The sequence below is a fragment of the Corapipo altera genome, unplaced genomic scaffold (genome assembly GCF_003945725.1).
Source record: "Corapipo altera isolate COAL_440 unplaced genomic scaffold, ASM394572v1 74, whole genome shotgun sequence".
In the NCBI taxonomy this organism is placed as follows: domain Eukaryota; kingdom Metazoa; phylum Chordata; class Aves; order Passeriformes; family Pipridae; genus Corapipo; species Corapipo altera.
In genome coordinates, this window is record NW_020884934.1 from 2901999 (window position 1) to 2916729 (window position 14731).

At 42.3% G+C, this 14731-nt stretch overlaps 1 protein-coding gene across 2 annotated transcripts in view; it reads left to right on the forward strand.

Moving 5' to 3' along the window:
- The first annotated feature begins 400 nt into the window (after positions 1 to 400).
- SCAF4 (SR-related CTD associated factor 4) overlaps positions 401 to 14731 on the forward strand; it is a 29216-nt gene continuing 14885 nt past the window's right edge. The window contains exons 1-9 of one of the 2 annotated variants that reach the window (XM_027660034.1): positions 401 to 421; positions 6050 to 6133; positions 6738 to 6782; positions 7199 to 7360; positions 9554 to 9689; positions 11937 to 12076; positions 12602 to 12778; positions 13120 to 13220; positions 13723 to 13770. In XM_027660034.1, the coding sequence (XP_027515835.1) occupies positions 6062 to 6133; positions 6738 to 6782; positions 7199 to 7360; positions 9554 to 9689; positions 11937 to 12076; positions 12602 to 12778; positions 13120 to 13220; positions 13723 to 13770 (881 nt within the window). In that variant the 5' untranslated portion in view covers positions 401 to 421; positions 6050 to 6061. Of the gene's footprint in view, positions 422 to 6049; positions 6134 to 6737; positions 6783 to 7198; positions 7361 to 9553; positions 9690 to 11936; positions 12077 to 12601; positions 12779 to 13119; positions 13221 to 13722; positions 13771 to 14731 lie in introns of those variants that run through there. The other variant, XM_027660036.1, reaches the window with a different exon arrangement.

Sequence of the window (14731 nt, forward strand, 5' to 3'; positions counted from 1 at the left end):
GTCTGTGGGGGGTAAGATTTAGGGGGAGATACTGTTCACTGAGAAAGCCCAGAAATGTCAGTTTTACAGTGGTGGGAACAGCCCAGGCTGGGGAGCCTCTGAGGGCTGGTTTTGTCTGTACAGCTCGGTGTTGTGAGGCCTTCGGAGGTGCCAGTCCCAGTCACTGAAGGGTTAATTATTTTAATGGGAGTGGAACGGCTCCAGCAGTGAAGATGGGGGCAGCTACAGAGTACCCCATAGGCCAAGAATTCCTGGACTTGCTGGCTCTACAATACCAGGGAATTGTGGGTTTATCATGGAACTCCCAAGTGCAGCACCCCCAGGATGGGAGCTGCACTTCCCGTGCGTGCTGGAGGTGATTCCTTCCTGGCTCTGCTTCCATGTCAGCTCTGCCTGAAGGAGCAGATGCCACTTACTGCAGGTGATCCCACCATTTGGGATTTTTTTGGGGTGGGTTTGGTGTTTGCAGCAATTCTTTGAATGGTGGGAGGCCCAAGTTCAAAGCAGGGCTGTAAATTAGGCATGCTCGAAGCTGCTGGGTTGGTGTCTCCTCTTGGATAAAAGAGCTTGGGGAGGGAGAGGAGTGAGTTTGGCTCTGGCAGTGGGTGGGAACTCGCTGGGGTTGTGTAATTTGATCCTGTTTGATTGTGGTGCCGTTCCCTCAGTCCAGGCCTTTGAGCTTCTCTTTTGAATGCAAGTTTGCCAATAAATGTCCTCTTCAAAATCCTCCTGTTTCTACGGGAGCAAGCCCAGGTTTTGTGTTTGCTGCTCCATCTTTATCCAGCTGTAGTTTGAGCAGATTCCTTCAGCTGAATAGGAGGGATTGGACAGGGCTGTGGTGCGTTTCCTCTGAGGAATTCAGTTCCAACTGGATCCTGCACTGTTAGGTGCATATCTTATGTTACATTAGTGACACAGTATAAATAAATCACCAGAGGTAACTGGATAATGGACAGAACTTTGTTATGCTTTTAGGAAAACAAGCAAGCATTTTTCTAAAAACAAAACAAAAAAAACCCAAACAGAAAAAATCCCACCCCCAAAACAGAAGCAAACAAACCCCCTCACCAAACCCACACAGCTGCCATGGTTTATAAATCCTTGGCATATTTCAGTTTAGGGGATGTGTGTTTCCTTTTCTTTAATCTGAAAAACTTGAGGCATAGTTTACTGGTTATAAAAGTTAGAAAAAGTGATTTATTTTTTTTTTGCACAGTCTTGCTGCTGAAAATAATAAAAAAAGTGCCAACTTTCTTGTTTTGTAATCTTTTATTTGTGTTGAGTAACGCACCCTGTTCCTTTAATGGTGTGTCTCAGGTTGACAGTAGTTAATCTGTACCACTGAAACATTTGATATCCCACCTGAAGGTGCCCAGAGACAGGGAGGTGGCAGATCTTGTGGGCTGTTTGTTCCGAGCTGGAGCTGCGGGATCCTTCTTTGCTGTTGGCCCTTATTCAGGGCAGTTGGGGTTTTGATCCAGCCTGCCTGGTTTATGCCAATGGCAAGGCTTTATTTTGCCTGTTCTATTAGAGTCTTCCCCTCCCTCCCCAGGTGCTATAAATAGAGGTTGGCAGGATATCCTTCCCAGTGGTTCTCCAGCAGTTGCTGGAGCTCGGGATCCCCGGTGAGAGTCTGGATGTGCAGGGAAAAGCAGCAAGGACACAACTGCCAGCATCTGGCTGGAGTCTCTTGCCTCCTCACTGAACTTGTTTCCAGGAATACTGGAAGCTGTGACATTCCAGTAGGGATTCCTGGTAAGAGAAGTGAGACAAGCAGTATTTCCAGGAGATGTGTGGGACATGAGAGCCCTGCCCTGGCCCCGAGAGCTGCATTTCCAAACCATTTCTGCAGAAAACAGAGCTCTCTTCTGTGTGTACTTCCACGATGTCATTTTCAGATGAGGATCCCTTGTGAAGGGGTTTCTCCCCAGTGTTTCAGGATTTGTGGAAGGCCTTTCTAGGCCACAGAAGTGGCTGAGTCGATGAAGTGCTGTTTGGCTTCATTGCCTGGGGGTCATATCTGGTCAAATGTAAATGTCACTTTATTTTCCCAAGAATGCAGCCTGACAGCTGTGGGTGTTATGGTGATCTCTTACCTTCAGCAGCACCTGGTGCTAGTGGTCAAGCATTTAAAACTTGCTGATCATCTGAGATAGGGAATGATCTGTTACTAAGCTCTTTCTCCTTTCCTTAGCTCGAGGAAGAACCTGAGGAGGACAGGAAGCAGCAAGTTCTTCAGGGGAAGGAAAATGTACAGGGCCAGCAGAATTCCTTTGGATTTTCTAAAACATCTGCCCTTTTAAAGTTTTGTTAACAAAATAGTGTGGCATCTGTGCTCGTTGGTCGTGTCTTCCATCATCCTTTTGCTTCTGTAGGCACACAAACAAGTAACTACAATTATATACCCATAAGTGTCTGGTGATTTACTGTGTCTCATGTTTTCTAAATGCATAAATAAAACACATTCCAAAAACTGGTGAATGAATGTACTGACTGTGGGTGAAACCTGCTTTGGGAAGTGTTTTTGGACACCTAAGGCTTGATTGAATCATTGAGGGCGTGTTAGACTGCTCTGGAAATTGGAGAAGGGGAGGTTGAATGAGGTGTCCTGACAGTGACCTGAGTGCTTGATACCCACTAATCACTAAACACCGTGTTTGTTTTAGTAGGTGCTTCTCTCCGTGCTGCTGCTGTGCTGGGGGGTTGGTTTAATGAGTGTATAAAACAGACCCGTAGCTCTTTATTTGCAAATAAAGAGAACTTTTTATGGCAGAGGCACTTCAGCAAGAGAGCAAAGCCAGGGAAGCCAGTTCAAGCCCTAGAAGGTATTTTTACCTTCCTACTGGGTTATCTCATGCTTAAAGCAGATAGACTTAAGATTGCACATCAAGCTCAGTAAATTTTAAAATAGTGGTTCTCAGGTTCCTATGTAAAATAGACCAGCAAAGGGCATTAACTGTAGAATGACAGGAGTTAATAATCTGCTGCTCAAAAGGCTGAGAACTAAAGGCCATCATCATCCTTGTCCTGTTTCCCACCCCTCCTGGCACCTCCTGAGCTGGAGCAGGGGCACAGTTGGAGTTGGAAGGTGTCTTGGTTCACTTCTTCCGTGTGTTTTCTGTGGTGCTTCTGTACTTCACATAAAGTTTTAATTTCGGGGCTCACTGTGTTAGTCTCCCTTTTGCTGTCCTGCCGTGGTTTAATGAATAGCTCCCCTTTGTTGTTAAATAGCATTTATCAGCCTGAAAACGAGCAGGTGAATTTTCTGCCTTTTAAGCTCTTTGCTTTACAGATACTTTAGAGTTTCCTTCCGTGCTGCTGTGAAAAGTACCCAGAAATACTCTTAAATCAATATTGTGTGCTGTGGCTGGAGTTTAGTGGGCTCTTTAATACCTCCACTTCTTTTGTGCCAACATCCTCCGACCCTGCAGTTATGGTCAGTGAAAGCAGAAGGTCAGAGCATTCCAGGGACAGGCTCCTGTTGTGAGGCAGGACATTGGAAACGCTCTCAAGCCACAGATTTTCATTGCCTGTGTTGCATCCATCACGATGATTTTTTTAAATAGTGTAAACTTTTGTGTCCAGGTTGTTCCTTGGGCTGATCATGGTGCCCTTTGAGGAACTGGATTTATTATTGTGAGAACAATCCTCTGAAAATAGGGGTGGTTTTTTTGGTGTATTGCTTTGGGCAATGTGTGTGGAAGAAGATCCCAGTCTAATTGAACATATGGAAATGTAAATTCATGGGTGGCTTACTGAGCAGGTACCCCTTCTACCAGTGGAAAACCATGAGGGACTTGCAAGGGTGTTAAATTTTAGATTTACCTGTGTTTAAAACGTGGTGTTGACACATTTAACCAATACTGAGAATTAAATAAAAATCCACATTAAAGTAGTCATTTGATATTTGAAGATTTCAGGTAACTTGAAAAAAAGTAGGAAAGTTTTGTTGTAAAATTCCAAGAGATGGTGATGGGGAGGGCGAAGAGAGGGCAAATAGTTTTTTATATATATATACACACACATGCACATGCAGATGTACTGTAGATGTATTTATATATGTATGTGTGCCTTTGTCCTCCCTGGCAGTTTTTCTCCTTGGAGTTTTATTTTTTTCGTGTCAAACTTGGGATACTTTAAAGATACTTTTCTTTATATTTTTGCTGCCCCTTGTTTCTTGTTACCTTGGGCTCTGCTCTGAGCCCTCCCAGTTTCCTGGGGGGTCTCTCCTTGTGTTCCTGAAATACAAAGTGCTGCTTTCACACCAGCTCCTTTGTTCTTACTATATGGGACTGGATCCTGTTGCTGGAGGACCAGTTGCTTCTCCATGTGCAAAGGCAAGGATATGGAATGCCTGTCTTAATGCTGGCTGCTTTTTTCCTCCTCCATCTGTTTTTGAGCCTTCTGGTGCTTTGTTGTGGGTGTTGGGCTTTCGATTTCTCTTCCCCTTTCATTACCTCTTAAAACAGATTTTCTGAGTTTTAATAATATTACTGACTTCGTTCATCGAGAGTTCTTTGCACTTATTTTAAAGCAGTTAAGTCCAAATTGAAAACAAGATTTGTTTTTAAAACCAAGTCAGCTCACAGACCCCTCTCTCCTTCTGTCTTTTATCTGACGGTTTTTATTTGTCCCTGCTGTGATTTCTCATCAAGCTGAAATATGTTTAACAGTGAAAATGGCTTTAAAAGTCCAACATTGGAACTGGCATTTTATGGAGATGAATAATGAGAATTCATGGTCTTGTGTTGGTGCTGGAAAAGGCATCTGGCTACCACTGTCTTGAACGACAGTTTTTCCTCTGTTACATCTCCTGGAACAGGAATTGAATTAAGAAAGTAAATACCTTGTTGCCAGCTCTCTGTGTTTTATAGGTGTAAGGCCTCCCTTTGTCCTGCTGAAAGCCTTGTTAGCAAATCACTTGCCTTATTTGGCCAAATTTTTTTGTCTTCTTCATTGATTTTTTTTTTTTTTCCTTAACTGAGACAGTGAATAAATCTGTGTAACTTGGTCACTTCACCAGTATCTTGGAACTTAAATGAATTAAAATTAGAAGGAGAAGAAATTTTTAAATGACATCTTACTTTCCATTACAGTGACAAATGAAGACATTTGTATTCTCTTATTTTGCTTTGTGGCACATAATTGATGACACTTTTGACTAGTGTTCAAGGGCTCAATTTTTTCTTTATTGTAAAGGGCAAAATGAAATAATGTAACCCAAAACGATTTTTTTTTCCCTATGATTTGTGAGGAATATTTCAAGGTAAAAACAAGTGTGTGTGTAGAAGCCTTGCAGATCTGTGTTGTTTTGCCATAAGAACACAGTGCAGTGCACGGGGTGGTTTTGGCAGCTGGTTATTTTGCAGTGAGAATTTCCAAGGGCAGCTTGTGGAGCTGATAGAATTCACTGCAGATCCAGAGAGGGATCCCGAGGGATCTGGAGAGCAGTGCAATGTGCATTGGAGTCTGGGGTCTCTGGTGTGTGTGTGTGTGAGTGCCAGGCTGTTACTGACAACAAATCTCCCCAAATCCCTCAGTTCCCTGTTCTCTTAAAACATTCCACACGGATGGAATGTCATGTCACAGTGTTCAGGTGGTGCTGGGATCCCGGGGAAAGTGTATCCAGATGTCTTCATGGATGATTCCCCAACTCTGTGTGCCAGTTTTAGTTTCCCTCATCTCTGAAATGTAAAGCTAATGCTTATTTTCAGTTATGGTGTGTGTAGATACACACACACACACACACATATATATAAAATATATATATATACACACACATATATGTCATCTATAAAGACCAGTAACTCCTGAAAACGTCCTTGAGGAATGAACTGTCCCCTGGGTGACCTATGGAGAATAAGGCAGCAGAGTTTGTAAAACAGCAAAATAGGGTTGTCAAATAGCAAGTTCTCTCAGGGCCAGCCAGCAATGTGGCCAGCACAGAGTGTGGGATACCAAAAATCCCTCACCCACCTGAAATGTTGTCTTTTTTGGTGAATTCCTTAAGCTTCAGAACACATTTCTAATGTTTGTTTTTTCCATTCAGCTCTTTTCACTGATGGAGATGAAACCTCCTATTTCCCGAGCAAAGATGATTCTCATCACAAAAGCTGCCATTAAAGCTATTAAGGTAAAGTATTACAGGCACAAACACCAAACTGTAAACAGCAGCAATGTTTTATTATTTCACTTCTGAAGTAAATATTCAGGATTTCCCAGTCTCAGGGATGGTTTATTCTGGTTGGTGTTAAGGCTGTTGTGTAGAAACAAGTGGGTGGTGAACATCATCTCTTGGGTTTGGACTGGGAGCATGATGCCAGCTTGATTTTTTTTTTATTTTTTTTTTTGGGTCATTGCTTTTTAATGCTACACCCAGTAGGGTGTTGTGATTCTTGTGAAATAAAATTGTAACTGTTGCAGGGTGCAACTACACTTTAGAAGCACGTGGAAACGCTGATCCTGTGTAGAAAGTAACTCCAGAAAGCTTTCACTTACTCACTGACACCACACTGCTGGCAGAAAGGATGCCTGGGGTGTGGGTCTCTCCCATGAAATCCTTTTCTCTGTGCTTTAATTAATTAATTTAGCTTGATAACATCCTGCCTTTTAGAATGTGACTGCCATATTCTGTACTCTTTCTGAAGTGGTAATAAGCACAATGAGTACAAACACTTCCAAGATGATGTGCCACTGTTCAGTAGCTGATATGTTAATGTATGTTATTTATTTTCCAGCTCTACAAGCATGTTGTCCAGATTGTGGAGAAGTTTATCAAAAAGGTAAGCAAAAATAATAAAAAAATCTATTAATAAAGTTATTTATTAGATATTGATAATAAATAACCAGAAAGGCTTCTGTTACTCAGGGAAATCCTGGTTTGTTAGAATTTTATACATTTTATACATTTTGGTATCACTTTTGTGTATATAACCTCATTTTAGTTTTCTGTCATACATTAGTGGGGGGGGAAAGCAAATTGTGAAATTTTTCTCTACCCGGCAGCTGGGGAGGAAACTGGAGGTACTGAACTTAAAATTAATTGTCACTAAGTTAATCCATACTTTCAGAAATGGCAGTTTTCATGCTTGCCTGGGCATGTAGAGCAACAGGCTGGAATGCAGTGCTCCCTTTCTCCCCAGGAGCAGGTTTCCTGGGAATATCCCTGCCTGATGGACAATTCTTGTTTGTGTTTCAGTGCAAACCAGAGTACAAAGTCCCTGGGCTGTACGTGATTGACTCCATTGTTCGTCAGTCCCGGCACCAGTTTGGAACAGACAAAGATGTTTTTGGGCCAAGATTCTCTAAAAATATTACTGCCACATTCCAGTATTTGTATCTGTGTCCATCTGAAGACAAGGTATGACTGTCACTCCTCAAGTGTTGCTGTGCATTGGTCATGGTGTTTGCTCTCCTGTGACAGTGAACTGGGTGATTCTCTCTGTCCCTGGGAGATGACTGTTGCTGTAGGAAAGGGTAAAACAGGCTGAGGAAGATGATCAAAGGTGATAGTTGAATGCAAGTTGGAGTTAAAAGATATATTTTGCCTACCCTCATCAGCTTTGCCTGGGCAGACACTTCAGCACTGTGTGGTTACTGTGCCAAAAGCTTGAGGTTGCTTCAGGAGAACTTCCTCTGGAAGGCAGTGTCTCCCACAAAAAGTGTTGCAGGAGCAGCTCTGGTTTTGTAGGCAGTGATGATTCTGCTCACAAAAGTTTTCTAAGAAAATCACTGTGTTGGTTTCATCAGTCTTTCCCAGTCCTGTACCTGAGGGTTTCATTGCTGTTCTCCATTGCCAACACTGGTTTAAGGCCTTGTTTTATTTAGTTCTGCTGTACTTGTTGATAGAACAGAGGCTCAGAAAGTGTCCTGAATTCCTGATGGTCCTGGTTGTAACCAACAGAAAATGACTTTTGTGCCCTGGCAGGAAAATCCAAGATAAGTATGTTTCAGAAGTCGCCAGTTGGTTTCCAGAAAAACACCTCCTCGCTTTTTCTCTGTAAAATACTCCTTTTCTACCTGACTTCTTCCCCAACTTTCTAAATAAGCTTTTTGAAAAGCTTTGATGTTCATAGTTCTCTAATGTGGTACATTTAGACCTTCAGGCTTTGAATCTGATATCCTGGAGCTCCTGGGTTAATACCTTGGTGAAAAAGAGCAGTCCCTTCTCCTTTCTGTTTCTGTGCTTACCATTTTGTTCACATAAATGAATTAGGCTCTCCATCTCCTTCATGGGGCTGCTTGATATAGGGAATAATATTATTTATAACATGCTTGCTTTGATGGATTTCCAGTTTCTAGACCAAAAAACCTGATCTGCAGATACACAACAACTGTGGTTGATGTCTGAAGAGAATGCTACTTTTTTTTTTCTTTTAAACAGCCTTTCTGTAAGATTAATGTGACTGAAAACAGGACTTTTAAATTTACTCATTCTTTGGCCTTCATTCTATTTTCATGTCTTCTGGAGAGATAGCATTTTATTGCTTTGATATTCTGCTGTTTTCAAGTTGAACTGTTTTTTCAGACCAAAATCTTATTTAAAAATAGACTATTTCAGGTTTCTCTCTAGCTGATGTTATTTTAGCAAACATTTTGTAAAATTCTTGAATCACTTAGCTAATGAAGGTAGAGGTGGATTTGCATGGGTGTAGATAACTGAGTCACTCTGAGACATTTAATTGTTGAAACAAGAAGGGACAGAATCAATTCATTCCAAGTAAAAAGTGTTTGAAGCTTATATGTCTGCAGGTGAGATGACTAAACCTACAAAAGGACAGCTATACAACATGTATTCTGACTTCTACCTGCCTGAATATTCCAACTGAAGCAACACAACTAGTGAGACATTGTTTTAGTGCTGGGCTAAAGAAGGAAAGGCTAATTTCCAGCCTGTTCCTGAGAGATGCGTTGTTCTTCATGTCAAAGGAAAAAAAAAAGAGCTTAAAATAACAGCTGACAATCAGAGATTCTAAATTAATCCTTCTGCAGTGATCAGTGAGGATGTTTCCCACTTGCTTTCCTGATCTTTTGAGCAATGATGGAGATGGTTTCTGGAGTCAACACGGAATTGGTTGGATTAGGGATAAAATCAAGGAAGCAGTCCTCAGCCTGGCTTTGAAGTGTTGTTCTGGTGTTTCCTGGTGTAATTGCCTCTCTCTTCCTTAGGGCTTTCCAGCTTGTTTTCCTTTTCTCTTTCTGGTCACCTTGGTTGGTTGGTTCAACCCTTGGTGACCATCTGTGAAGAAATGGGGCTGAAGTGATGTCCTCGATTATTCATCAGACCTGGATTTCTGACTGGCCAGAACAGTTTTAGGAAAGTGTCACAAATTGCTTTTTATTAAAGGAGACAGTAAAATAAGTTGGAAGTTTTTCTTTTAACCATGTAAAAGGTGTTGCTGCCCTGTGTCACAACACAGGGTTTGTTAAATTGGTGTGCCTGGTTATGTTATGTGCTGTTCAAACCTTTCTTCTCCACATACAGAAGATAAACTGGGACTTTGTGAATAAGGAGAGCTGGATTCAGCATTGATGCTTACTTTTGTTTCTACAGAGTAAAATAGTCCGTGTCCTAAACCTTTGGCAGAAAAACGGAGTATTTAAAATTGAAATAATTCAGCCTCTCCTGGATATGGCAGCAGGAACTAGTGCCACTGCCCCAATGGCAGAGAATGCTACTAACAATGAAGGTAGGAATGAACATTTTAACTTCTGCCTGCAAAGGGCAAATGGCAATAGCTTGTTTGCTTTCACAGGAAAGCACCTGCTCTTAGTTCCAACAGCAACATGTCCATAAACTTACCTTTGTTGTCACAATTAAGTGGAGCAGCTGAACTTATTTTGAATAAATGCTGACACTGTACTTGGTGAGCACTTAATTGGAAAGTACCTGAAATGTGTATCACAAAATATGCATGTGCACATACATATGTGGACACTTACAGATGACTTCTATGTCCCCTCTTAAACAAGTACTTTTTCTTTTGCTTTGAAATATTTGTCTGTTTTATCTCAGTTTTCCAATTCTGATGTAATTTTTTAATGTTAGAGTCCAGATGAGTAAAGTGGGATCTTACATGTTAAGAGCTTTGTCTTTCTTTGGATCAGTTTAGTACCTGAAAGCAGCAGCTGTTGGTGTCTCAGTATGAGCCCCGGGACACTTTAACTGGTGTTTCACATCCAGGTTCTCAAACAGTGCAGTTCTGTTGGGGCCTTTGCACGGGCTGGAAAGCACTGACCCACAGAGCAGAGCAGGGAGGGCCTGCCCACAGTGCTGCACTGACCTATTTTGTGCCCCATGAAAAGCTGGCAGTGAGGTTATGGAGCAGTGGAGGAGAATACACATTCCACAGTTCCCTCTTTCTCCAGAGGGCCTGTTTTTTGGCTCTGCACTCCGTGTTTCACGCTGAGCTCTGGTAACCTCCTTGTTCACTGTGTACCTTGGAGTAGGACTGGGAAAAGTGGAATGGAGTGAGGGAGGGGTGGTGACAGACAACAAAACAGTGATGCACAGCAGCACAAGTGGGAGCCTCTCCAGCTGTGTTCAGGGAAGTGTATCCCATGAAATGTGGTGGCCGTGCAGTTCCATTCTGCTGGGACAGGCACTGCCCTTCCAGCTGTGTCTCCTCACTGGTGGCAAACAGGTTGGCTGCCTTCTGCAGAGATTTTCAGTGAGATTATTCACATGCACCAGAGGGGATAATTTGGCCCTGAAATAAATATGCTAATGAATAATAATAAATATATTAATGCGTTATGTGAGATACAATCTGTTTAGCCCATAGAGAGAAAAATGCAAATTTTCTCCCTTGAGCAAGAAAATATCCTTCTGAATATATACAGGAAATAATTGAGGAGTTACTTCATGCTTAAGAACAACCACATACCTTTTTGCAGTATTTTTATATTGCATTTCACTTCTGGGAAAATATTAAACACGTTTGTCTCTGCTTGCTGCTTGTCAACACTGGAGTTATTTGAAGTACAAACAGAGGAATGGCTTTAAAGGAGATGGTATTGCAAGGCAAACATGTTTGCTTAGTATTTCAAACTAAATATTTTTCTCTGTGAAGTTTCTTAAACTGTCACTCCTTGTACAGCTCTATTATGTCCATTAAAACAAATTTGCTAATGAATAGTGACTTGCTCACAGTGTGGAGGAATTGATGATATTATTGCTAATTTACCTTGTACTGGCAAAATGTTTATTAAAAAAGGCATTTTAATGTAAAGCAAAGAGAAGGAGAAAGCTGCATATGTAGCCAAAGCTGTCAGCGTGTCCTAAAGTGTGATCTCAATTTCAGTAAAGCTCCTGGAAATGGGAGTCTTTTCCTGGAAGAATGAGTAAAAGTAATTTTTCTGGTGGGAGGATTTATCCATCAGCTGCAGGTGTGGCTTGTGCCTGTGCAAAAGGGGCACGTGAACAGACCTTACCAAAGAAAACGAGCTGCCTGTGAAATAACCTCTAATTATTACCAGAATTCTCAGAAAAAGTTCGGTTCCTGCTAGAAAATAGAAAATGTTAAGAGGAACTCAGTTGCTCTTCAGATGAGCCATGAGCTGGTTCATTTGAAATACTCCAAAAGGATGAGCCCAGAACCATCACACAGTGATGCTCATTGCCTCATGCTGTTGGAGTCAGAGCTGTTCTTAACTTGGACACTTACAAACGGGGAGCCGTGCTCTAAAATTCCATGTGGGAGCAGCTTCCAGATGGGCCTTTTTTCTTTCCTGGTGCATGCAGCCTGCAGGTGTGGGCAGTGGCTGGGGCAGTTCATGGCAAAACAAACGCAATGTGCAGTTGGGGTGGTGTAAATAAGGAATTTTGGGTTAAAGAGGGGCTTGTGGCCAGGCCCTTGTTTTGAGGAGGCAGGTGAAGAGCAGGCTGAGTGTTCTGGAGTGACACAGCCCTTCCTCTGCTCCTGTGGATCCCTCAGGTTCGCCGCCCCCTCCGGCAAAGGTCCCCTCGGAGCCCCCTCAGGTGACTGCGAACTCAGTGCCCACCGTGCCACAGCTGCCCAGCTCCGATGCCTTCGCAGCTGTAGCTCAGCTGTTCCAGACAACACAAGGACAGCAGGTAACCTGCTTGTTGGTTCCCTTCTAACTCCAGCTTTTATGTGAAACGAGGGGAGAAAATGATGGAGTTAATATCCCCCATTTGAAGCAAAGCAAAGAGCCTCCTTAAGGTCTTTGATGGAGTCAAAGAGTACTTGAATTATCTGTGACCCTTCCATCCAGTAATTGTGGTATTTGGGGAAAATGCAGTTAAATATTCCTAAATTATTAGTTGTGAATTGATGCAGTTACAAAGTTTCCAGGACAGGTGGAATATAAGAAAGAAAATGTGGAGTTCTGTTGTTCAGTCCACTAAGCAGTGCTGAAGGGCCTGAGTCCTACAATGTTGGGATCTGCTGAATTTTGCCACTGAAGTATTTAAAAAGTGACTCTTGGTCTTGCTGAGAGTTCTCCCTAGTTCAGCCAAGTTGTTGATATTCATCCTGTGCCATAGTCTGGTTTGACATAAAAGTTATATCCTACAACTCTTTTGATGCTTTGTGTTTATATAAGAACATATTCTTAATACTACCTTGTGTTTTTGTAGCTTCAGCAAATCCTGCAGACTTTCCAGCAGCCTCAGAAGCCCCAGTCACCGGTCATAGACAACACTGTGATGGCTCAGGTTCAAGCTATTACTGCTCAGCTGAAAACCACAGCAGCTCAGGCACCAGAGCAAAAAGCTTCTTTCCCAGCACCTGAGCAGAAAACATCGTTTGATAAAGTAAGCCTTGGTTTGTTCTGTGGTGAACCTCCCCAGAACACAACTGTTGGGATGGTACCTCAGTGTCCTCTGTTAGTTTCTAATTTTGTTTCTTCTCTTTTTCCATTTGGAGGTTGGCTTCCTGCTTTTATGGCCTGTACATTTTCTGAAGCTGAAGAAAACTAGTTTTGGACAGTTTTTATTCTGTGTTAGAACATAGGTTTTTATTTTTCCCCCATTCTAACCTTGTCTTGAATTCCATAGCTGTTAAATATGTAGTAAAACTGTGATAATAAAGATATTTTGGCTGCCAATTCTGTAAGATGCAGAAAAAATAGTGGGCACAATGTGATTTCTTTCAGAAACTTCTAGATCGGTTTGACTATGATGATGAACCAGAAGCAGTGGAAGATGCAAAGAAAGAAGATTCAGCTCCTTCCCCTTCAGTGTCTCAGCCGGCTTTGTAAGTTGTGTGTCATAACAAAACTAAGAAATCTTTGTTCTAAAAGATTTTTAGGTTAGAAAGTGGATTAAAATTCGAAGTTACTTCAGTGCTTAACTGTAACAGCCCAAATTTAAAACATTGTTAACAATTTCTGTTAGCAATTTTTGGCGGGGTGTTTTTTATGGCTCTTCACTTTGGTGATGTGGTGTGGGTTTATGTAACATCACTGATTGAGGACTGTGTTCTGTAGAGAAAAGCTTAGCTTGGATTTCAAGATGTGTTTATTGCCCAACTGAGTGTGTCAGGGCATGGTTAGTGATCGGCTGGATTGCTTTGCTGGCTGGGGAAAAGATACTATTCCAAACATTTTGATGGTTTTAACTACTTAAGAAATGAAGATTGGCTTAAGGTTCTCGAACGTTCAGTCCCCCCACAAACGAGCTCAGAGTCCTGTTTCCCTTTTGCTGTGCGTTATGATAAAGTCTGGAATGCCATGACCACATCCCAGTTTTCTCCACAGGACCCCTCTCTCATTCAGTGCACAGGCTGGATGGTGCTCAATGCCGGGGTTAGTCCATATTTCTTTTTTCCCCTGCTTCAGTCCGTGGCCCCATGTCTTACTTTCTGTATCTGCATCCAAACCCTGCTCTCAAAACCAGAACCACTAACACTCTCATCAGCTTTCTTACTGTGTCTCTCACCTCCAGCACTTTTATGTTTCACAAGTACTAGTTAATTAAAATGCCTTTGAAGGAAATTGGTGGTATTTTCCCTAGAGTACAGGTGAACTCTGGAGTTCAGAGAGATGGGGTAGGTCACACATAAGCACTGCTTGTGCCTGCCCAGCCAGAGGCTTTTGGGCATGTTTATGTTGTGTTGGCAGCACTTCAGAGCCTCTGTCTTTAGCACCTGACACTTGTGCAAGATGTCCCTGAAGGTGGAATTCCAGTATTCCCAGTATGGGCACACAAACTCAGTCATTTTCTCTATGAAAAACCGATCTGTCCAGAACTTCTGCAGAATTTTGTGGCACCTGTGTCTTCAAACAGTGCAAAGCTCTATTTCCCATCACCGTGAAATTCCTGTATCCTCCTGAAATCCGGTTCAGTTTCCTGCAGGCAGGTCCTGTTACCTGCAGAGCCCTCCTGAGTTCCCTGAGCACTGTCCATGCTGTGTGTTGAATCAGGAAGGGATTGGCATCGCTGTAATCCTGCTGTGATACACATCCTGTGCTCCTCTGCCTTATTTCCTCCCAAACCAAGGTGGTTGTTAACAGCAAAAGTACGGCCAGTTTATTTTCCTTGAGGAAAAAGGTTGCTTCTTTTGTTCCCAGAGGAGGAACTGGAGAGGAAGAAGTTTAGCCTAAGGCAGACAACCTTCCTGAAACATTTCCATAGGCTGAGATCTTTGTAAGTCAGGGGGGAGAGGGAGGCTCTAACCTTTGTGTAGCGTTGCTTTTAGTGATAAAGGACCACTCTTAGAGTGGAAAAAAGATAAGGAAGCCACTCTTTCTTCTTTTTTTTTTTTTG